Source organism: Halyomorpha halys, unplaced genomic scaffold (genome assembly GCF_000696795.3).
Source record: "Halyomorpha halys isolate HHAL.00 unplaced genomic scaffold, Hhal_1.1 Scaffold1183.1, whole genome shotgun sequence".
Classification (NCBI taxonomy): Eukaryota; Metazoa; Arthropoda; class Insecta; order Hemiptera; family Pentatomidae; genus Halyomorpha; species Halyomorpha halys.
Genome location: NW_027112552.1, coordinates 194774 through 220797, shown reverse-complemented (window position 1 = coordinate 220797; position 26024 = coordinate 194774). Strand labels below are relative to the sequence as shown.

The following is a 26024-nucleotide window of genomic DNA, read 5'->3' as shown; positions in this document are numbered from 1 at the left end:
GTATTGGGAGGAGTGGGGATGGCAGTTATGCCACAATAACGAAAATAATTTGTAAAGTAAACATAGTAAAAAAGTATAAATTAGGTGAACAATAAATGGTAATATACATAATAAGGAGAAAAGAAATATTAAAAAAAAAAACAACAGAAAAACAAAGGAATAGTAAAGTATAAAATAAAATAATGGGATACAATGTGTGTAAGTGATTTTCTTTGACTGATGAAATATTTTTTGACTAATTAACAATTTGTTTTCAGATACTCAAGTGGTAGGTGTGACTGGAAGAATACAAGTTCTCGAATCTGGAGATCTCCTTATTGCAGCAGTCCGAGAATCTGATGCAGGGAAATACACTTGTGTTAGGACCAATGAAGCAGGAAGAGTCGAAGGTGTTGGTTATTTGAGTGTATTAGGTGAGTTATTTTTAGTAATCATTTTCTGGTTTTAACTTAATAAGAAAAAAAAATAATCCTTAAGCTAAATTTTTAATGAAAACTTTTTAAAAATTGATTTCAACCAACTCCCTATGTATTTGAATTATTAACGTTCATAAACATGTAATAGTATTTACCATTTTATCATAAATATATTCATAATATTTAAACAATCCTTGTAAGGAAATATATTTTATACACCCATATTTCTGTTGTATGTCCTATATATGAATGAAAATTTTATTTATTAAAATATCCATTGAAATATGATGGAACTGTAAAAAAATGGTAGAATCTGTTACTTTTTAAATGTTTTTTCAGTTCTTGTCGATTTTACTGTTACCTAGCTACTTTAAGAATTCTTTTTACTAATGATTATAAATAAAAACTTATGTACTTAATTGTTGTCTTTGTATCATGTTGCAGTACGAACCCAAATTATTCAGCCTCCAGTTGACACCAAAGTTCTCTTAGGAAATACAGCGACTCTCCAATGTAAGGTTTCAAGTGATCCATCTGTGCCCTATCAAATAGATTGGTTTCACAATAGTCGGTAAGGCTTGTTTTATTTTATATAATTTTATCTATAGCTTATGATATAATTTATTGAATCTATGGAAGTTATTACATTTTTTTTATTTCAACAATTATTTGAAAGTTACAAAGTTACCTACGTGATTATTTAATTAAACTATTCATTCATGAAATTATAGTTTACAATAATATTCATATTATCAGTAAATGTTGACTCATATTGGATCTGGTAAGGAACAGAGATGTCACCCTGGGCGAAATCAAAAAGCTTGCAATGAATGGGGAATCTTTTTAGAAAGGGTCAAAGCTGCCCTGACACCATAAAGTGTATCGATTGGTTAGATATGAAGAAGATATGATTGGCTTGTGATAGCCTTGTGTTAAAGTAAAATTTATAAAAAAAAAAAAAAAAAAAAATAAAATGTGTTCAGACTAAAATGGATAATAATTGAATTATTTATTTTAACAAATTTAACCAGTTTCAAGAAAGTGTATAAGACTCCAATTTAACTTAGATCAGATTTACTAAATGTATTATAATGTACAGTTGTAAATAGCAATAAATAAAAAAAAAAAAAAAAAATAAAATGTGTTCTTTTAGATTCTATTGTAAAATCCAATCATATATTGGAACATATTTATGTTTTTAATTACAGTTCATGTTTCATTTGCTTTATCTAATATTACAATGTAATTTATGTTTATTTTATTATTGATAAAGAAAATTCATTGATTTCCAGACCAGTAGGTCTAGGATCATCAAGAGTAAAAGTTGGTGGCGATGGAACTCTAACTATTCAGGCAGTTCGAGCTGCAGATGTTGGTGACTACATGTGTGTATTATCTTCTGCTGGAGGAAACGAAACTCGCACTGCAAGATTAAGTGTAATAGGTTGGTGATACTATTTTCATTTATTTTTTTCATAAATGATGTACTTAGCATATCTTTATATAGCCACTGTTTCAAAATACACTTTCATTTTAAATTATCACTTGTTGTCCTGTGTCAAATAAAATATTATATAGAGATATTTCAAAACCTAATTTTTATCATCAATACATCAATATCAGTCATCAAGAGTTGCCTAAGCTTTATTATTATAAATCAGCATATTTTTAAAACTTTAGAATAATAAATTATCATATATTTTTATTTTTATAGAATTACCATACCCTGTAATGGGAGTCAAAGCTATGAGAATGAACATGAGAGTAGTAAATGTATCGTGGACTCCTGCTTTTGATGGAAACAGCCCGATAGTAAAGTATATTGTTCAAAGAAGGGAGGTTTCTGACGTTGGTAAGCTATAACAGTGTTATGTTCATGTAAAATTTATCCTTCAATTGCATGTATTTTATATCTGTTAAAAATAAGTTAATATTAATTACAACTATTTCTTATTGTCATTGTTATGAACAGAGGTTTCTCTGTTATTCAATAACTCCATTTTTTTAATTTGTTTCTACTTAATTTTTTTGAGTAATCATTGCTGAAAAAAAAAAAAAAAAAAAAAAGGTTCTGAGAAAAAGTGTCTTGCCTCAACCAGGAAATTGAAATGAAATATTAAAATGCAACCTCTCTGGAGTATTCTGAAAAATTTCACAACAGATGTGGCAGAAATGTAAAAATATTGATCTTCTTAGATGTATGGATACCCTTACATTCTAACAAATATTTTATACATCATCACATTCCAATTTTACCATGTTTTCTTTGTACAAATATTCTCTTTATTTTAGAAATTATGATTTTTGATTGTGTTTTTTAGGAATTGTTTCATTCTTGTTTGAAATTCACAATTAAGTTTTAGACTTATTCAGTTTTTGTTTTAATTTAGGTTTGATTGCTGATCCTCTACTCAATTGGATTACTGAAGACAGCAATGTCTCAGCTGATGCCAGGTGGGTAGAACTCCAAAATCTTAAAGCCGCATCTTCATATCAGTTCCGAGTTTCAGCTGTGAATAGCGTAGGTGAAGGCCCACCTTCGGACCCCAGTAATGTAGTGACACTCCCTCAAGAACGTAAGTCTTCTATATTTATTATTTTACATTTGAACAGTATAAAGTAGAAATGAAACAATTATACCTCACAATTTGTCAACCTCATTTATTTCTCCTTCTTCTTCTTCTTTTTTTATTTGTATGGAAATAGTTGTCTGCAAAGTTTAAAACACCTCATTTAATTAAAAACCTATACTTTCCAAGTTTTAATGACTTTCCCTTTGACTATGTATTCTAATAATTAAATAATTTACCCATAAAAATTATACCTAAAGTAATCATTAGAATACCATTTAATGATCCTTAAATTGATGCAACTTTTTATTCCTTTTCGTTTTTAAAATTTATAATTCAATCAATTCAAAATTTACTATTGATATCTTTCGTTACTCCTATATTGCCTTCATCAGGAAACCACTTCATCGAAGAAGGTACCTGCATTAAAGAAACTTTGGTACTTTTTTCATTTATTTGATATATTTAAATTTTATTTACTTATTTATTCATTTTTATCAGCTCCTTCTGGACCACCGTTGGGTTTTGCTGGTTCAGCGAGGTCATCATCAGAGATAATAACTCAGTGGCAGCCTCCTCTGGAAGAACATAGAAATGGGCAAATCCTGGGATATATTATTAGATATAGGCTCCATGGATATAAACACAGCCCTTGGACTTCTCACAATATCACTAATGAGGTATGATATGTTATTTAACCTTCAATGAATATTAATACTTCTGTATATTTTTTTATTGACTCTTATTTATTCTTTTGTGAATCCCATGTACTTCTTAAGAGGCAAAAAAAGTCATTGTTATTTTATTTCCTAATCAATTAATCTTTACTAATACATAAAGTTGAAGAGTTTGTTAGATTGAATGTTCTAATTTCAGTCCAGTTTAAAAAATTAATTTTATGTAGGCTATATAACATCATAACATTATTCTTAGTGTGTGTTTTACATCTCACCATATTTTCCCCACTTGTTTCTAGTAATTGACATTGTAAAATTTCTTTTTATAGGCCCAAAGAAATTTTTTAATTCAAGACTTAATTACGTGGAAGGATTACACACTGCAAATAGCTGCTTACAACAATAAAGGAGTAGGAGTATTTAGTGATGGACTGAAAATAAAGACCAAAGAAGGAGGTAAAGAAAATATTTGATAATTCGATGTAATTGTTTTTTTTTTTTTAGGAACTATTTTTAATTCCATTTTGATGTTCAGTTCCAGAAGCTCCACCGGATAACATCAAAGCCAAAGCGATTAATTCTACTGCAGTTCTAGTCTCATGGAACCCACCTAATCCTCAGAAAATTAATGGTATAAACCAAGGCTACAAGATTCAGGCTTATCAAGGTATTTTAATTTTTAATATTAACATACTTCGTATTAAAATTAGATATCATATTTGCTTGGAAACTACATGAACTAATTGGTATTAGGTTTATATAACCTAAAGAGCCATTAATGACATATTAGAAAGAATGGAAGTTAATAATTTGTAACTTGGTTTTTATTTAGTTTTGTATAATATGAAAGTCAACAAATTTTTATTAGTTTTTATTTATTTAATTTTAGGTGATGAAGTGGTGCATTCAATGACTGTTCCTCCAAGTCTATTAGACCCTCTGGAAGAGCAAAAGGCAGTTTTGAATGACCTTCAAAAACATGCTAGTTACAATATCACCGTACTGTGTTTTACTGATCCTGGAGACGGAGTTCAGAGCAAACCTGTCCTAGTGACAACTCATGAAGATGGTAAAAATAATTAAGTTTCAGTTTCCTATTACAAAATATATTATGATTTTTTTTTTTAAATTATTTATATTTGAATTGATTTTTTTCTCTTCAGTACCTGATGAAGTCAAAAGCATAAATTTTGAAGATATATCAGACAGAGCAGTGAAAGTTGTCTGGTCAGCTCCTCAGCGCACTAATGGAATCTTGACAGGATATGCACTAACTTATATGGTCAAGGATCAACCTGACACATTAAAAACCGAAGAACTTGCTCCTAATATTACCAGCCTTCTTGTTACCCAATTACAGGTATATACAAATCACTTTGGCGAATATATATTAGGTTTTATAAAGCAACAATAGTTATTAACAATCTATTGCATCTTGTTTAACATAGGCAACAACACATTACAAGTTTTCTATTGCTGCTAAAACTCGTATTGGGAAAGGTCCAACAAGAGAAGCTACAATACAGTCTGGTGTCGAGCCAGTACTACCATCACCTCCTACCAAGTTGGCCGTGACCAATATCGAACCATTTTCAGTTGTTTTGCAATTCACTCCTGGTTTTGATGGAAATAGTTCAATTACTAAATGGATAATAGAGGTGAGATTTAAAATAAATAATTTTTATGAGATACTTTTTTCTAAATTATTAAATACGGTACATTTTAATTTTAACCTCTTTCTATGAATACACTCAAAGTAAAGATTTCATCATTAGGGCTCTATTTGGAAAATTGCATAAAAAACAATGCTTGTAAAATAATTTGAATGTTTTCTTAGCATACAAATCAATTTTATTACAAATATGATAGGCTTAATGGCCTATGACCAAAAGTTTTACTGACAACACAATGTTTACTTGTCAAAATATTCATGAAAGAATGTGCATATTTCTATTCAGTCATTGTCCAAAATAAAATGTTATGAGTAAGCACACTTACTCAATTGCGAACTTAAAAACTCTCTTCAGCCTTTGCTCAAATACAAAATAGCCACAATGAGATATGGGCAAAACAGTTTGCTTGTTATACTTACACTTTTGTCCTTGACCCCTTAATTATTATCTATCTTACAAAAATTCGACACAAAATATTTAATAGATTCATTTTAATGATTGCAGGCTAAAAGTGCTCGTAATTCATCTTGGTTCACATTGTTTGAAGTATGCCAACCAGAAGGAAATACAGTGACTGTAACTGGCCTCACACCTTTTACAAATTATATGCTACGGATGATAGCCAGCAATGTCGTCGGTAAATCTGAACCATCTGCACCTACAAAAGAATTTCAAACTATCCAAGCACCCCCCGCTCATCCTCCAAGAAATGTTACTGTCAGAGCGATGTCAGCAACTGAACTAAGAGTTAGATGGATTGTAAGAAATTTTTATTATTCTCTAACATTTTATTAACTTTTTACTCAATTCACTAATTATGATATCATTTGCTTAGTTAAAATAAATAACACTTTAAATATTTTTAGCCTCTCCAACAAGTAGAATGGTTTGGTAACGCTCGAGGTTACAACATATCTTATTCGGAAGTTGGATCTGAAGTTTATAAAAGTATTACGATTGAAGATCATACAGCAAATTCTCATATTCTTCAATATTTGGAAGAATATACCCAATATCGGGTTATAATGACTGCTTTCAATGATGTAGGAACTTCTTTACCTAGTCCTGTTGCACTTGAAAGAACCAGAGAATCAGGTAGAAATCAATTAATAAATGAATTAAATTTTTGAAATTATAGTATAAAACTTGAATTCCTAGAACCATATAATTATTAATGAATTTAAAAAATTTTTAGTACCTTCCTTTGGCCCGATGGATGTTGAAGCTAATACCACTTCATCTACTACTATAGTTGTAAAGTGGGGTGATGTTCCTAGAGAACACAGAAATGGACAACTAGAAGGTTTCAAAGTATTATATGGAGGAGTCCGAAACCAACCTACAAAAGTATGTTGTTGCTAATTATATATATTATTATTAGTATGTCTACTTAGATTTTATTGAAACCTTTTTTCATGTGATATTGAGCTAAGAAGTTCAAGCAAGTCATGAACTTCCTCTTGTATCCATTTTCTTCATCTTTGTGTGAAAATTCCTCATTTAAATATGATGATAACTTCCTTTATTTTTATATAATAAATTATAACTAACTTATAAAAATCACATTACTTATTTTCAAATACAGGGATTAATAAAAGGCTAACATTGTATATTTTTTAAAAGTAATATTTTTTTATTTTTCAGGTTAAAGATATACCATCTAATAAGACATTTACAACAACCCTGACTGAATTGAGGAAATTTCAAGTTTATAGCATTCAAGTTTTGGCTTATACTAGACTGGGTGATGGAATTGCAAGCAGTCCTCCTGTTAGGGTGCAGACTTATGAAGATGGTATGTAACTTTATAGTGCTTTACATATTCAAGCTAATAAGTTTTTTATATGAGAGATTTATTATTAATTAAAAAAATGTTCATTAAATTCAATTTATATTTAGTTCCCGGAGCACCTTCGAATGTGTCTTTTCCTGATGTTTCCTTGACCACAGCTCGGATAATCTGGGATGAACCCGAAGAACCAAATGGTGAAATAATTGCTTATAAAATAACATATACAATTCAGCAAGGTTCTTCTTCTGCTGCTGCTAATTTTTCTAGGGAATTCCCTCCATCAGATAGAACATATAGGTATTTTTATTAAATATCTAATAAGTAATCTTATTTTTTATAATATTTGTTGCTTGCTTACTAATTTTGTATTTACTTGTGTTCAATGCAGGGTGACTGAATTAGAATCTGAACAATTTTACCTATTCTCTGTGAGTGCCGAAACAAGACTCGGCTGGGGAAAATCAGCAAGTGCTTTGGTTTATACAACTAATAACAGGGATGCTCCTGATCCACCTTCCAAGCCTCAGATATCCAGAAGTCAGCTCCAATCTTCACAGATCACTTTCAGTTGGACTCCAGGAAGAGATGGTTACGCACCGCTAAGGTAGAAATTAATTTTATTCTTTAGTTTTTTTTATGAAGAAATTGTCTTATATGCTGCAGTCAATCCACTTTCTCATGTTTTTTGTCTTTTTATGACTCCTTTGAATTTTCCATGGTTCAGAAATAAATCAATTCATGCATATATTTTTTATAAAAAAAAAAAAATATTTATATTTTAATAAAGTTGTTATTGTAAAGTTTTAATACTGGATTTGATGCTCATGAGAAAATATATATTTTAACAAATTTATCACATGTTTTCTATAATTGTTAATTGTTTTTTCAGATACTATACTGTTCAAGTGTCCGAGGCTGTTGGTCCTTGGATAGGCCTTTCAGAGAGATTAGATCCGCAGGTAACTTCGTTCACTGCTGTCAATTTGAAACCGTTTACCCTCTATCGGTTCAGGATTCAAGCCACAAATGACATTGGTCCTTCAGGTTGGAGTCCTGAAAGTGCTCAAGTCAGAACATTACCTGCTGGTAAGATTTATTTTCATTACTCGATATTTATGATTCATATAAAATAAAAAAATAGACTTGTTTAGCAATTTTATTGATGCTTATGTTTATGTTAATATTTCAGCTCCAAGCCGCCCTGTATCAGGTGTCAGAGCAGTCCCAATAACGACAACCAGCGTCCAAGTTCATTGGTTGCCAATACCCAACGCTTTCTGGAGTGGTGATCAGCAAACTGGTGGCTATAGGGTCATGTACCAACCTCTAGCTGATTTCCCAGCTTCGTTACAGGCAACTCCCAAAGTTGAAGTTCAAGGAGTTGAAGTAAGTGCGAAAAACCCTCTTATTAAATCAAAACTCCGGTTATCCATCTTTGTCGGAAACAATACATACCTAGTTAGTGAGATAATGGGTTAATCTGGAATGTATAAAAGAAAAAGAAACTTTTCAATGTAACTTGTATATTTGGTAAAAATTAAAATTCTACACAAAAATTAATCCATAGGTTGTATGTATATTAATATAAAATAAAGTTAAATTTATTTGGCAAAATCATTATAAATTTAAATAAAAATATCTTTAGATACATGATTTAATTCATTGTTCACTTTTAATAGTTGTTTCAAATCCAATTAATTTTGATTTTTTGTTTTCCTAAACTTAGTGTTTTATCACTTATTTCAATTTTCTTACAACTAAGAATTGCTTCTAAAAAAGTTTAACACAAGTGAACAAAAAGATTTAGTATGCTGAAAATTAAGACCTTCTTAAACACAAAATAGGCTCTTCCTGCCTTCCTGTCTTCAAATCCTTCTTATATATTCTAATATTCTATAATCTGTAACATTCTAATGTATTTTAAACTCTTTTTTATCCAGTATTCTGTTAAATGAATCACTGATGAATTTTCATATAACCTTTATTATTTTTTTTTAAAGAAGAATATTTTAAGGAGGTGTATATAGTTGGACGTAGATTACTGATTGGAGAAGATGGTCGGGGGGGGGGGGGGGGAGGGAGGTGCGGTCAGCAAAGGAACAGCATAAATAAACAAAAATTTTTTTTGTTTATTATGTAGTTCCTTATTAATAAGTATTTTTTGTTTATTTATGTTTTTCCTTTGCTGACTGCACCCCCTCCCCCCCAACCATCTTCTCCAATAAGAATATTTTATATACTTATTAACAAGCAATAATTTTGTTTATTTTATTCTCCATTTCAAACAGCATTGTGTTGTAAAAATAAAATAGAATTACTAATTACTTCAGTTTATGACTAGTCCACTATTCACCTCTGAAAATCAAAATAATTGTAATTAGCTTAGTTAATTAAAAGGTTATCTCTATTATTCTAATTTTCATATCTAAATTTGTCAAATTGTTCGATTGTATGGCATACTTCAAATAAATAATTAAGGAACATTTTTAATTTTCTATTTCTAAAATTATTATCCTTTTTCGTTACAGACTAATGAAGCTATACTAATGGATTTGTCTCGTGACCACGTTTATGAAATCGTAGTAGCAGCATTCAATTCTGAAGGGGTTGGGCCTTTAAGTAGGCCAATAACAGTTTATGTTGGAGAAGCAGTCCCTACTGGCCAGCCGCTTCATGTCAATGCAACGCCAGTCTCACCTACAGAAATAAAACTTACATGGGTGCCACCGCAGAGCAGCAGTCAGAATGGCGATCTTCTTGGTTATAAGGTATAAATTGTTTTTGTTTTTATGATTGAATATATTTCCTACTTTCACTTGGTATGAAATATATAATAAAGGGAAGTACTGCGATTAGGAAAACATTTTAACCCAATTCTTCAATAGAAATAAATGTTTTAAAATCCGTTGAGTCCAAACAATCGAGTCACTGTGTATGGGGTCAGCTGAAAAACGAAAATTTGTACAAAACTAAAATTATGTATTAAACTTAGTTATATGCCTGGGTTGTTATTGTTATATGCAACCTTTTCATTAACAATTAGATCAACTTAATAGGAATTCCAATTTATATCATTAATTTTACAAATTTTGTCATTATCTTGAAAAAATTTAATAATTTTGATTAAACTTATTATATCAATGTACAATTAAATAAATGATCTTTAATAATATCTAGGCCCTATCTCCTGAAATGTTTGTAGGGCTTAAATACTGACTTTTAAAAATAGCTTCTTCTAAATATCTTTAATTATATTTATTTGTTAATTAATTAACGATCTCTCATACATAGATTGATAGCAGTGTGACCTGATGAAGTATTGCTTTACTCATACTGACCCAAGCAGAACAATTCTCTTCTAACAGTTCTTATACTCTTAGGAGTTATTCACATTAAATTTCAGCATCAATAAATTAATAATAAAGCATAATATTTTTTTAAATCTATTTTAGTGAACTAGGAAACTGCTTGGCCATCCTACAGGTTGCCACCCTCTTTGAACTAGAGAGGGGAGGTCAAGTTTTCATTCCATGGGACCTCCATAAAATAAAAGTCAGCTCGTTTAGCCTGGAATTGAACTACTGCAGTCACGAGGCTGCTAAGATGATGCTTAGCTCTCTCGCCTACAATGGCCTTAATGTACAATCAGTTAACATTCCATCCTAACTAATTACATTTTTTATCCCATTCTACCTCTATACCATTTTCTTATTTCATATTATTCAACCATATTTCTAGAGCTGAAGATTTTATTCATTTGATGGTATGGTCCTTAAGAGGATAGCTTAAAATTGTCGATGCATATTATCTTCACACAACAGGCATTCAAACTAGACATTAAATAAAAGATTTGGAAAAGTAAGCAGCAATATTTGCTTACATTAGCATCTCATATGGAATAAAATTAAAGTTTTGATTTCAAGAATAAATTAATATAAATCAACTTTTGTAATCACCTAGTATTTTTGTTACTAGATTGGTAATGCAATTCATACTTGTAACACTATCCGACAGCATTGTCGATCAATGTTTTTTTGGAATAGTACGATACCTTGAAATAAAAATTTATTTTGTAAACTTTTGGCCTCCCATGAAATATGTTTAATTTTTTGATTTTAACTCTTTCCAGATATTTTACCTCATGACAGAATCTCCTCAAGAACTCGGGCCTGATGAAAAAATTGAAGAAGAAACAGAAGTTGTCCCTGCTACTTATACATCACATAGCCTTGTATTCCTTGACAAATTTACGACTTACAGAATACAGATACTTGCGTTCAATCCTGCTGGTGATGGTCCCAGGTCTGCTCCTGTAACAGTACGAACTTTTCAAGTGAGTGAAACTTATTTATTTTGCTAGATCTTACTTTATTATTTCAGATAAAGATTACATTTAATTTTAAATGTCGAAATATTTGGTTTAAAATAGTACTATATACTATATACCACGTACTATATACCAATAGTACTTATATCTTTCAGTGCTCCATTCAATTTTTTCATACTATTATCCAATTATTATATAAACCATTTCGGTATATTGTAGGGACTACCAGGAGCTCCTAGGGATCTGAAATTTTCTGAAATAACTATGACCAGTCTTATCGTAACTTGGGAGCCTCCAAAGAAGAGGAATGGAGAACTTGTGGGATACATCGTTACATATGAAACTGCTGAAGAAAATGATCGTATGTATTATAAATAATTTTTTAGATTACATCACAACTTTCCCACTGGATTACTGATTATAATTGTTTTCTTTCTTGCAGGATTTAGTAAGCAGGTTAAACAAAAGGTCTCCGAGCCTCGCCTGGAGGTTCAAACTCTTGAAGAGGAGGTGACTTATACCTTTGCAGTCCGTGCTGAGACTATAGACATTGGACCAGCAATTAAGGCAAATGTGACCACTGGACCTCAGGAAGGTTCACCATCAGCTCCTAGGGCTTTCACTCTCGGTAAAACCGTGTCCAGTGTAGAAATGCATTGGGTCAATTCTGCTTCTGGAAGAGGCCCAATATTGGGATATTATATTCAAAGCAAGCGAAAAGGTAAACACCTCCTTCCTAAATTCTTACTGAGAACTTTTATAAATAGGAGTTTAGGCTCTATTTAAAATTTTGCACATTTTTTCACTATTAGTTTCATACCCAGAGACAGGAATTTTATGCTATTAGACATTTATTTCAATTTATTCAATTTAAACCCATATTTTTTTGCGTATTTCTGGATTAATTCATATATTTGAATATTCCGATGGAAAAAAATAAATAAGTAAAAAAAAATAACTTTTTTAATATCAAAAACTATGTTTTATAGTAATTGTCTTGAAAGAAGAAATTAAAATTTTGAAAGAAAAAAGTAACTTACTCCACAGGAAAAAATAACTTAATCCATTGATAACTTAATTGAAAACACTATTCGTTCAGTTATTCTATTTAGTTACTACCTCATTAATTTACCGTCTATAGATTTCAGCATTAATTTCAATCTCATTTTAAACACATTTCTTTTTGTTTTTTATATTATTTGGTGATTTCTGCTCTTTTGACTAATAAAAATGTAACTGCTTTAAACTTAAGTTTTGGAGAGTATTTCCTCTTGGTCTGTTGGTGTTAAATTATTTTATCAATTTTGTTGCATATTTTAGACAATTTAAAAAAATCAGCATAATTTTAGAATAAAACTCTTGTCTCTGGTTCTATTTCTCACTATTTAATTACTAACTCCAACAAATTCTATAAAAATAAATTATAATTAGTTGATTTATGCACATTTAGTTTAATAATTATTTATAAAAAAAATTCAATGATAATTGGAACAATCCTAAAATATTGATATTTTCAAATGGGTTTTAATACCTTAATTATTGGAGAAAACATCTTCATTTTTGAGTCAATGTCATTCTAGTTGAAGCAGTAACATTTTAAATAAAACCTGCATATGCTAATAAGGAAAACATTTTTGGGATTCATGACTTATCAGGATATGGGTTAAAGAGATTTTACCATACCAAGTTGAACAATGATTCCTTTTTTTAAATTAGTTTTTTCTTGCTTTATTTTGATTATTAATTAAGATGGTGTTTTTTAAACTTTTCTTAACATTTTTATTGCCTTTTCAGCTATAGAAGGTTGGCACTGGTGTAAGTTACAATTTTTTCATATAAAGCACATGTGTACTAACCAAAATTAAATAATTGATCACTAAAATGTTATTTGTTATTTATTAATGTATTTGTTTGAAAACAAAGTGAGTATATGTTGTGAATTTGTGAATCATGTTCTTAGCTTTGAGTTGAAATTAAAGCTTTTTTAAAAAAAAACTAACACCTGTTGCTTATTATAAAAACACATTTGATCTGAGAGGTTTTTTTTTTTTCAGTGTTTTCGTTAACAGCCTTGTATTGTAGCTAATTAAAATTTTAAAAAAAAAATGTTATAATTGAAGCGATTAGGCTGATATAGTTCTTGTATTGTGTTGTGTTGTAGTTAAAATGTATATCTTAAGAGATTACCTAAAAATGTATTACTGTAGGTGTTCTTTATTATTACATAGGAGTAAATGAACGATTGTATTATATTTTATCATATCATTTAAAAACTAAAAAATAAATTGAAATGGTAATTTTTTTGTTTTTATATATACAATATGAGTATTTCTAAGCATGATATCAGCTATACTTAATATGAAGGTTCGCTTGAATATCATATATGCCTTATTCAGGTTATGATTAACTTAACAAAATTAAAAACTGCTTACTTTCACAATTAATTTTTTTAATAAGATTTAAAGGAGCGAGCTAATGTAATTAATTGATTGAGCAATATCTATCTTCATCATCTGAACAATGTCTGTTTAAGGTTCATTAAAGTAGCTATCATGAAATAACAGGGTGACCATTTTTATCATGTTTCCATGACATGCTGGAGTTGTCAATAGGTCTGTCCCATGTTACAAGTTCTTCTTCCATTCCTCTCAATTGTAGAGATAGGATTTGAAACCAAAGATTCAACTAACAATTAAATTGATACTAGCTGACATGGCAATGCCTCTCTGTTGATATATTTTAGATTTAATGAACACAATTAGTAGTTGGTTATAAGATATTTTATTTAGTTATAATTAAACATTTACATGTACTTGATTATCATGATTTGGTAACATTAATTAAACCAATATATGCAATAAGAAATCAAAATAAAATTTATACTGTTTGACCGACTGAACTATCGAAGTGAATCAAAGTTGATATTAATTTATAGCACCTCTAGAAATCCTTAAATACGAATTTTCGTAACAATCGGAAAATAAAATTTTTTAGCACAAAATTTTGGCCCTACAATTGCCCTTTGATTTCTTTTGAAAAAATTAATTTTGTTTATAACTTTTTTCTACTTGAGAATTTAGAGATTTCATGATCTTTGAACCTTTCCACGATGAAAGGGAACATTTTGAAAAAAACAGCACGTAAATAAATGGGTCCAGTGCTTCAAAAGTTTATTTTGGACAAAGCTTCGACCATTCCCCTTTATATTTATAGATTTCAATAACTTTTTGTTAAATTAAAATTATAAATATCTGATCTCTATTTATTTTCAAATATGTTTTGTCAATAAATAATTAATGGTAGTATATTATTGTCTTCAAGCTAAAATGATCTCCTTATGATAACGCCTTTATTATATTGATATTTATTGTTTTATTTCTTACTCTATTTTTTATTTCATATTAATTATTATATTTCTTAAATTAATCGAATTCAAAACTTTATTTATTGATAGATATAACAATCTACCACGACTCTATTGGGCAATAGGTAATAGTGATGACTGATCACATTTTAAATTATATATTTATTTTTATTATGTGATTGGTTATTAATTAAAAAAAAAAAAGTATTATGAATGTTATTTCCTTTAACTCATTCATTGTAGAAGTAATAGGTCAGAACTTTCCATCTGACAGAACACAGAAAACATCATTATTATGTTCAATATCAATTAAATATCTCTTAAACAAAGAGTTCAAATTGTAAACAGTCTTCACTGTTAAAAGTACAAACTCTTTGTGATAAGCAGGTAAAAATTTCCAACTTGCACGATCGACGGTACTCCACTATGTTTCATTGAACCCAGCTGGAATTGGGCCCGGCCCATGGCATACATGTTGCCATCAGCAACAAATGGGTTAATAGAAATAATATTGTTGTTATTACTATAGCTTCATATCTTGGGAATTTTTATTTATTAATTAATATTAGGAGATTTTATGTCTTTATTAAACTTTTTTAAAAGCTTTATTTTTATTAAAACTGACTATTATAACTTTTGATTGGCTTAAGTAATCTTTACTTTATTATGATGAACTTGGAAATGACAGATAAACCATTTGTTGTATTTCATCGATGAATAGTAAGATAGTTTAGCAAGCAAGAGTTGGCAATGCTGCAATTTTTGAGACCTACTTATTTCGTGATGGCTGCTATAAATTTTCTGTTGATGGAAAATGATCAAACTTTGGTAAGCCAAGATATATAGTTTAAGAGAAGCTCTTTGGGTTTACTTACCCTTATAACGAGTACCTAACACTAGTAAGGGGATTAATCAGGTGACTGGAGGATAGTGCTGATCACACTGTCTCCCAAGAATACTTTAAGATTTAAGATCAGACATTTCTATTGCCATCAAAGGCTGTTTCACGTCTGTTTCATTTCTTTGTTAACTTTTTAATCTGTTGTAATTTTTCCAAATTTTAATTGTATTTAAAATTATGAAACCTGCCAGCCGTTTCTTGTTTGTTTATGATGTTCTAGAAAATACTACATTTATATAAAAAAAAAATATCTAAAACTTGAATAAATTCTATACTAAAAAAAATCTTACTTTTAAAGTTAAATTTAACAATTTCATGATTGATGGAGTAAAGAATTGTTTGTTTCAGATGATACAAGATGGACCACTGTGACTAGAACGGGGAATGGACCTCTTCAAGAATTCAGTGTTTCTTACCAAAATTTGCTCCCATCCACAGCATATCATTTCCGATTGATTGCTTACAACAAATTTGGAATAAGTTATCCTGCTTATTCTGAGGATGTGGTATGAATTTTTTTATTCATATTTTATGTAATAACATTTTTTCCTTTTTATTTCTAAAACCTGTTTTCTAAATCCTCTAATATTTGTTATAAATCCTTGATCATGGAGTTAATTAATTTCTTTTCACATATTGTTATCATTTCAGTACTCAATTATTGGTACTATTTTATAGAGAAAATACAATACATAATTTAATCAATTAAGCTGTGATAACTCATAAATCTGAAAAGATTGTGTTACCTTTTTTAAAAAAATAAATTAAATAAAAATCAATGCATTATTCTAAGAACTTTTCAAAGTCATAAAAATTATATAGGTACCCTAACAATATTGGTTTAGGTGAGATGTCTCTATAATTTTCTTTGATGGTATTGTTGATTTTTTTGACTTATGAGATATGACAGTTTAAGTGACAATATCTTGTATAACAACATATTATAATGCAACATACAATAAATTAAACAAAATAATAATACTTTCTTTTTTTTATATTTATATCTAAAATAGAGAATTTCTTGTTATCAATTGTAGGTTTTAACTCCATCAAAGTTATATCTGGAATATGGGTATCTACAAATGAAACCGTTTTATCGGCAAACTTGGTTTATGGTAGCTGTAGCTGCTGGATCTATAATTATAATAATTATGGTCATAGCTGTTCTCTGTGTAAAAAGTAAAAGTTATAAATATAAACGTAAGTAAATTGTTTTTTTTATTAATTTTATTTTTATTTTTAGTGGGTTTTTGAAATGTATTAAAAAATTTGTATTATAGAAGAGGCACAGAAAACATTAGAAGAATCCATGGCAATGGACATTGATGAACGTCAAGAATTGGCAATGGAAGTATACCGTGGTAAAAGGACTGGAACCTTGGGGCGTGGAGTTGGCCCTGTATTAGGCAAATCACCTCCTCGCCCATCACCAGCTTCTGTTGCCTATCATAGCGACGATGATAGCCTGAAAGCTTATGATGAGAACCCTGACGATAGTAGCCTGACTGAAAAGCCCTCTGAGATTAGTTCTACCGATTCACAGGTATATTTTACTCATAAAATCCAATGTCAAAGTTGTCTTCCAATTGACAACTTGATGTTCCAGACTACTTTATACCAGAGATGAATGACATGTTTAACTTAAATTTTTAAATCAATAGTTGACTTTATTTTTAAATTGATCTATGTTTGTTATCAATCTTAGTTTAGCGGTAATGTATTTTTATCTTAGTATAATTTTTTTTTTAGGGGTCAGAAAGTGAAAATGAAAGTGTCCGATCTGATCCTCACAGCTTTGTGAATCATTATGCCAATGTAAATGATTCCCTCAGGCAGTCATGGAAACGTCAGAAGCCTGTTCGGAATTATTCCAGCTATACAGATTCAGAACCAGAAGGCTCTGCAGTCGTGAGCCTCAACGGTGGTCAGATTATAATGAATAATATGGCACGCTCAAGAGCACCACTCCCAGGATTCTCATCTTTTGTATAATACCCACTCGGTAAAGTGGAAGAGGAGCCCTCTGAGGAAATAGAGGAAAACCCTATTGTAACTCGATTTTAATGCTCTTCCCACTTTACCGAACTCAATTTTATGGTTAATAATATTGATGTAAAATATGTAAATAAATTCATATGTTTACTGTTTTTGGGACGTGATGGTCAGTTTTTATGGTAAGATGGAGGAAAGCTGATCGATAGTTCTATTTAATATTATTAGGTCTGTATGTTTCATAGTCATTTGGAGGAAATTTATTCCAAATAAAGAATGGACCTTTGTTTTATAAACATGACTACTTCAGTTAGTTTTTAAATTATAGCTAATGCTGCTAAATTGCTTAATTAAGTTTAGCGAATTCTGTGATAATTATTCATTCAAAGAAATATACATTTCTATTTGTTTTTTCATTGAAATGTTTGTTTCTTAGAGAAAAAGACATGGTAATTAGAATATCTGTAGCTAAGATGAATCTGAATTGACCGTAATTATTAAAGTTAAATAAACTAGTGAATGATGTGGGAATACTTTCTTTCCTTTAGTAAATATTTTCTAATTTCAAATATTGTTGAAATAATTATTTTCATTACCTATTATAAAAGTGTTCTTCACCAAGCATTCATAAGTCTTTTTTATTTTATTCAAATGCCTTTATTTTGATTCAAATAACTTTTTTTCTTGTATTTTAACTGTAATAAATTCTCATAATTCAGATCAAATAATTATTATCATAGCAATAAATTTTAATCATTTATTAGCATACAGTGAATGAATAAGTAACATTTTAATGTCTCAAAATAATGTGGGTTTTACTCTCCCATAATCTGAAAAAAAATAAAATAAAATGATTTTGATGACACAATTACAACATTGTACACACTAAATTTACATGAATTGTAAATCTTTGTCTCCTGTTAATCATTACTTTAATGGATACAGTCAGTGGGGGTTACTTGGAGATTAAATTTAGGTTTTTCTCAATACTTAGCAAAGTTCATAACTTTTATATATATTAAACAAAAAAATACAGTACATTCTGTAATTATTGTTGGTTTGCTATACCAATTAATGCATACTATATTAATAATTATCATCTCCTTTAAGAATGTTTCTCACTCCCGGACTTAACTAATTTTATTCACTCATTAGTTTTCTATAACGTAAGTGATGAAGATTTTTTTTTACTTCAGGAAGTGATGGTAGATTTGTTTAGATATATAGCTTTCAGACGGTATCCTAAAATTGACCAATCTTTTTTAATTTTTTGAATTTCATTTGTTTATTCACCATGAGTGTTAGTAACTTAAAAAACACATTTTTTAAAAGTAAATACAAAGCATCTTAGTAGCTAAATCACTGAGATATGGTTATTCATTTTTCTTAAAACATAAATAATTTTCACAATAGAAAAATGTTTTATTTGTTGTGTAAAAAATAATTTTAAGAACTTTTAGTTACTCTGCCATCTTTTTGAAAAAGTATAAAAAAAAACAAAAAAAAAAACAGAAAATGACTTCTGTTAAATATTAAACCCTTTTAATGATATTTATATTGTTTCTTCTTTCTCAACATACTGAACTTAATTACACTAAAATATCTATAACTTCTAGTTTTGATTTTAGTTACACCCCATGGGACCAATTAACCCCCACTTACAAAGCATTAAAATTAATTTTGTTCATATAGTTTTTATTTTCCATTTAAATTTTATTTTTTTAAATTAGCTGCTAAAGAAATGAATTGTTTGAATATTTTTATTGTTTACCTTAAAATGAAAACCCAAATTCATCTAATGAATGAGTTTTAGAAATTCATTCAAAATTCACAATATTAAATATAAATGTGATAAGAAAAAATGAAATAATCTATCCTTTAAAAATGAATCATATACTTTTAAAAAACTCTTTTTAAAGGAAATTAGCATTTCCTTGTATAATTAATTATATAAAGTATTGCAAATACTCCATTAGGATTATTTTACCGATGTTTATGATAACCATTCCCTGGATTATTAAATGGTTATTACTTAGGCATACTACTTTAAAAGATCGAAGATTTGATATTTCACAGATCTTCAAAAATATAGTGACTTTTTATAGATTAATTCAATCCACTGCCAACTTATATAATTTTTATAAATTTGAATATTGTTTGGGAAGGTGCCATAGGGATGTAGCAATAATTAATTATTGATCTGAATGGTGCCTCATGTTCTTATTGAAATAAGGTAGCATTTGGAAACAATATTTTAATGTATGGCAAACTCCTAGAACATGCTATTTGAAAATTTGTAATCGTACATGAAAATGTATTTTTTTTTAAAATTAATAATTTAAATATTGGAATAAAAAAATGTATCTCTTATTCCATTCCTGTCTTGTCTTTCTTTTATTTATTATTATTTTTTTTTGGCTTGTAGACCAACCAAACATTTGTAACTTATTAATGAGTTGCTTCACTTATACAGATCATCAGTGCAAATTTCTCTCTTTGCCTCTAAAATTTGTGTAAACATATATATGAACCTTTAAAGATTGAATTGAAAGGTTTATGACAAATAGAAACATTTCAATTTTTCATCAATGACTAAAATTTAGTAATGTATATCGTATATACATTTTAAAACTTTAGTTAGAGAGAAAAAGATAAGTAAAAAAATTACTTTTATTGTGTAGGTGTTAATTTAATTGAACTATGAACTATTGAGATAGAGGTTTAAAATTAAAAATGTAGATCTTTTTCTTTGTTTATAGAAATTTTATTTGATGTTCAGAATATTTTTTTCTCATAAAAATTCAAAATAGGTTAAAAAAAAAAGTAAATACATGGGTCATTCTCAACATACTGGTAGGTTGGCCTTTCTTACAAGATGATTTTTTAAAAATAAAAATTTGTAGATCTTCAAGGGTAGTATCGTTTTAGCGAGTTTTCTATTGTTAATTGGAATTCTTTTATTATAGATTCTTTTATTCTAGGAGTTAAGTACAGTTCATTTTAGACATTTGAGTATAAATGTTGTCATGAGAGCAACTGTTATATTTTTTTCTGTGAAGTAGCACCATATAAATGGACCTTAACGTGATATTAGCCTCGCTGCCACTATTATGCCAATCCTAGTGCAGCAGTACTGCCATGATGCAAATGAATCTTTTGTTGTAGAGAAATGTGGACAATATGATTAATGAAACTTTTTTATTAAAAAAATTAAAATTTATTTTAATTATTTTGACCATCTTCTTTTTTTTTCCTAATGATAAGCAGGCTTTTAAGCCAACTAAATAATCTGAGTAATGTAAAAACAACTTCGAATCAAAACATATAAATTTGACAAGTACCTTGTGAATGACCCATATAGATATTTCCAATTTATAAAAATCCCATTAATATCTGTGGAAATGTCTTAAGTCGTAGTAGTTTACTTATACAATACAAGAAAAATACTTTGCAAAATGTATTTCTAAAATACATAATATGAAATAATATAACTGATTATCTTTCTCTTTGAAGCAATTCAGTAATCATGAAGATGACAAATATTAAATAACATTCAATATCATTTAGATATGTAATGATTATGAATTCGTATAAATTTATTATGTTCAGAAAATAAAGAAATACGAATATTTGTGTTTATGAAAGAAATATATATACATATATATGAATTATAGTTGTTATGAAATGGATTTTGTAAATAAGATTTGTAAGACTGTAAATAATAACTGTCAAAATTATTTTATAAATAAATAAATGTTGTAGCTGTAAGTGATAATAGCTAAGAAATATTAGTTTTGTTCTAGATATGTTGTAAATAAGGAAATAATTGAAATGATAAAACTACATTGTCTTTCCTGTTACAAAGTTGCGTTTAAAGGCAGCAACTTATGGAAAAAATGTTATCCAAAGCTTGTTTTGTTTAGATAAACAAAACAGTAATTTAGACACTAAATGGACATAAAAAGATATCATAAATACAAATTTTCACAATATCATTAAGATCTATTTGCTTGGGTATAACATTACTGTAATAGGATATGGGCACATTTTAGGTATTTTAATTCAAGTATTTGAAAAAGTATAGTTTTTTTCATGCTCTCTAGATTGAAAATCAATCATTAAACATTAAAGTAAGAAACTGAAAATTTACTATAGGACATAACTCCACATTTTACTTTTGAGTACTATATACAAGTACTGAGTAGGAGAAAGTTATAAGAATTGCAAATTTTTACTTAAATCACAATTATTCGCAATAAGAATGAAGAAATGTTTAATACTTAAAATAATGCTCCAAAATTGTGGAATAACAATATGATGGTGTAGCTACATCAGATAAATGCATTATAAAATGTTGGGACCTCAAAACTGCTCTGTACAAGAATGACAGACATATTTTTACACTCTTTAGGAGGAAATTTTTGAAACAATTTTTGTAAATATTTCCGATAAAATTTTACCGACTCCATTTTTTTTATTATATTGAAAGGATATATGGAGGTTTCTATATTATTTTTTTCTTTTGTTTTTTTTTAATGAATATTTTGTCATGCGAAAGCTATCTACTGCTTTCTACCATTTCAGCTCTAATACTGAAACTGGTTTCAACTGTTTACCGAATTGCTTAATGTGTTCATTTTAAATTTTTATATTTAGTTTTACATAGCATATTTTTTAATATTAAACGTGTTTATCATTTCAGTTTGATTCTCACTAGCATATCATATGTAATCGATGTTATTAGAATTAAAAATAAAAGTCTGAAGGTAATTAAAACAAAATATTTCTCAGATATAGATATTTAAGAAAATCATGACTGAAGTAATTCTATAATTACTATGGTGCAAACTACTATTGTTATTGTAAAATATTTTATTTGTATATATTTTGTTACTTTCAATTAGTTAAATGTAGTAATAAATTTACTGACTTCAGTTGTAAACATAGTCTTACTTTTCCATTAGTTGTACAGATTGTTCCAGAATTTTCTTTATTTAACCGTCCAGATGTACATTAAACTGAATAAGTTATTTAATTTTTATATTAGACTTTTTCTTTTTAGTAATGTAATTTGGAACATAACAACAATAAAAAATGATTTACTGTGTAAATTACTCTTTGCGTAAAAGTAACGATTTCCTCGATCATCATCTCCATATACAACATATTAAAAAACCATGATTGAGTTATGGGGATTAGGTCAATTCTCAAAATAATTATAGTTTTATATTTTAATTAATTTTATATTATATAGTATATATTTATATAGCATGATTCTAACCAAATCACCTCCTTTCACAACCATTGGTTTAGAAACAGTATTTCCTCACAAAGTACTGCACCCCCCATACCCTTCATGGGTTGTAGTAGTACAGATTTATTTATTTTATTTTTATATTAAATTCATTATATTTTGAATAATGATATGATCTTATTAATCATATCATGATTGAATTTGATTAATTATTAGTCATTATTAAATTAAATTGATCAAGACTAATTCTAATTTTAAAACTAAATCTAATAAATCATACAAAAGTAAAAACTATAGTAACTGTCATGACTAATAATACAAATGTTAATTTTAAAATAAAATATGATTATTTATGAATAATAAAGATTAAAGCTGATTGATTATTCATAAATAATAATGATTAAATCTCATTGAACATACAAAATAATAATAAAATCCCATTAATCATGGATTACATGACTAAGAATAACCATACTAATCATACCAAATCATGATTACACTAGAATATTCTTAAATAATCATGATTAAATCCCTTAATTACTCAATATTAAGATTTAATCTGATAACTAATGTTATTATTAAATTTTATTTATAAATAATTGTGAAAATACCAGATTAATCATACAAAATCCTGATGAATAACAATTATTCTTGTTTAAATTTGAATAATAATAAAAAATCACAATTAAATGAGATTAATCAATAAATAAATATTATTAAATCCCTTAATTACTCAAGATCCAGATTAAATTTGATTATTGTTTAACAAATGGCTATGGGGTTCATTATCCGCTCTTCGTCTTAAAAAGATAGTTTTGTGCTAATGAAAAACTCTTGTCTGTGAAAGATGATTTTACCAAACTGTACATACAATCTCTAGATAAAATCAGCAAGGTGCTCTCTCTCATCAAAAACTTAGTTATTATTTGTTACTAAGACGATAAAATAAATTTTTAAAAATAAGTTGTCTCTTCCATCTTCGGTACACCTCTGGCTTAAAGTCACTCTTTTTACTCTCATGGTTACCTTCTACTTGTTCTTTTCACTTTAAGGACAAAGTTAAAACTATGCAGAAGATCTGATATTACATGACCAAAATAGATTTTCGGTAGTTGAAGTTTCACATAATTCAGTTGGCTAATAGAGTTAAGTATTTTCCAATTTGAGAGTATTTTTTCAGCTTTTGTTAGATTTAGTAAGCAGTTCCGCTTTCTGAGCATTTGTGCTCTGGGTTTTTAACATTCTATTATCATTAAATATGACCTTACTGTTCAAGTGCATTTTATCCAAATGATTATAATTATTTCTGAGTTGAAGAAAATTCAACAGCTAAACATTTTAATGACAGTTTGTTTCAGGGAACTATTGTAATAATGAAATAAAATATATAGGTTTGTCAAAATAATTGATTTTTATTAGAATTTTGTCAATTTGGAACCTTTTAAAATCTATTTTTCTAGCAACTTTAAAATTAATCCACATGTATACACTTGCCATTGCAATGATTTAAATACTTTCTTAATGTAATACAATAAATATCTGTACCTCGGAGGGATACAACACTATGTCCATTTTTTTCCATATTGACTTTATTACAGAGTTAAAATCAGTTTTTCTCATATTTCTTAGAGGAATAGAGCACTATGTCCAAAACCAGTTAGAACCGGATATAGCATGTTTTAAAACAACACCAAGTCCACTTTTATTTAGAGGGATAGAACACCATGTGGTGTTTTATCCTTCTGAAGCATGTGAATTACTACTGGACATAGTGTTGTATCCCTCCGAGGTACAGATATATTGTGAGTAATAACATTTACTTATCTCTTTACTAGTCTTAACTGACCTAAAAAATAAAATATGTAGTCATTTACTGATTCATAATTTAAATTTAGGGCTGTAAAAAATTAAATATTTATTTGTATTGAAATCTACATACTAAAAAAAAATATACATATCTGCCTACAGAGATGCGTGATACTTAGATTAGTATAGCTTCCTCACTATCTTAACTTTTTTTTTTTTAATTTCCTTTAATATATTTTTCTGAAAATTATTTTTTTTATTGTTATTACTAATATTTATTTATGAAAATTATCTTATAGATTACAATCTATCTATATTTGAAATTTTGATGATTTGCCACTTTAGAATAAAATCTACGAGATGAATCGTTGTTGGTGTACAGTCCTCCCCAGGAGTGTTTTTTTCAAGGTAGATAAAAGTAATTTATATTTAAAAAAACTGTATAGTTGACCATGTTCCCACTAATCCCAACTTCTAATTAAATCGGCCAAACCATTTTCGAAATACATGGGTGTCAAAAAAAATGTGCATGCATAAGCAGTAGTCTGAAATTCACAATTTATACCGGTGTGTCTATACTAATTTCTAACTTACTTCAAACTATTGGCTACATTGGCCATTTGGAAACAGGTGGGTTTTGTAGGAAAATACATTAACACAAATGTAAGCGGAAGCTGTTGATATTATTTGATAAAATTCATACTGGATCATCTTTCCATTAATTTTTAACTTTCAACCACATTTAGGCTTCTGGACATGGTGTATTTGAAATATAGGTGTGCCAAAGAAAATACATTTTCCAAGCGAGAGTAGAAGCTAGAATATGGGACCAATTTCTATAACAAATATAAGAAAAAATAGCCACATTGAACAACACCAGTTACTGCACTAACACAATAGATAACAAAAAAATATTGATAAGAATACAGATTAGGAGCAATAATGCTTTTTAATATCTGTAACATAATGCTGAATATTACATTTAACATTTACATTCATATATGTCAAGGACTCATTAGAGTTTCTCTAAATTAAGTTTTCCACAAGGACATTGTTTCCTAAACTTTTAACATCAGTGTTACTTAAGAATCCATTATCAGAAATTGATTTACACTTATTTCTAGGTACAGCAAAATTTTAAGCTATTGCTGAATAACTCACAACCAAACTCAAGTTAGACATTTCCTAAAAAAGGTCCCTACTGGAGCAGATAGTAGACTAAACACAGGATGTAATCTAATATATATATATA

At 28.4% G+C, this 26024-nt stretch overlaps 1 protein-coding gene across 2 annotated transcripts in view; it reads left to right on the top strand.

Annotated features, from left to right (window-relative positions):
- The window catches only part of sdk (sidekick cell adhesion molecule), a 372487-nt gene extending 354628 nt beyond the window's left edge, over window positions 1-17859 (top strand). The window contains exons 10-37 of one of the 2 annotated variants that reach the window (XM_014433297.3): window positions 258-413; window positions 861-987; window positions 1709-1860; window positions 2131-2268; window positions 2807-2992; window positions 3488-3666; window positions 3993-4119; window positions 4199-4330; window positions 4553-4732; window positions 4827-5023; window positions 5112-5321; window positions 5841-6095; window positions 6203-6431; window positions 6532-6683; window positions 6981-7131; window positions 7236-7425; window positions 7517-7732; window positions 8018-8214; window positions 8318-8514; window positions 9657-9896; window positions 11258-11461; window positions 11675-11816; window positions 11898-12176; window positions 13250-13270; window positions 16069-16226; window positions 16758-16920; window positions 17001-17263; window positions 17470-17859. In XM_014433297.3, the coding sequence (XP_014288783.1) occupies window positions 258-413; window positions 861-987; window positions 1709-1860; window positions 2131-2268; window positions 2807-2992; window positions 3488-3666; window positions 3993-4119; window positions 4199-4330; window positions 4553-4732; window positions 4827-5023; window positions 5112-5321; window positions 5841-6095; window positions 6203-6431; window positions 6532-6683; window positions 6981-7131; window positions 7236-7425; window positions 7517-7732; window positions 8018-8214; window positions 8318-8514; window positions 9657-9896; window positions 11258-11461; window positions 11675-11816; window positions 11898-12176; window positions 13250-13270; window positions 16069-16226; window positions 16758-16920; window positions 17001-17263; window positions 17470-17712 (5084 nt within the window). In that variant the 3' untranslated portion in view covers window positions 17713-17859. The remainder of the gene's footprint in view (window positions 1-257; window positions 414-860; window positions 988-1708; window positions 1861-2130; window positions 2269-2806; window positions 2993-3487; window positions 3667-3992; window positions 4120-4198; window positions 4331-4552; window positions 4733-4826; window positions 5024-5111; window positions 5322-5840; window positions 6096-6202; window positions 6432-6531; window positions 6684-6980; window positions 7132-7235; window positions 7426-7516; window positions 7733-8017; window positions 8215-8317; window positions 8515-9656; window positions 9897-11257; window positions 11462-11674; window positions 11817-11897; window positions 12177-13249; window positions 13271-16068; window positions 16227-16757; window positions 16921-17000; window positions 17264-17469) is intronic. The other variant, XM_014433298.3, reaches the window with a different exon arrangement.
- Window positions 17860-26024: the final 8165 nt, after the last annotated feature.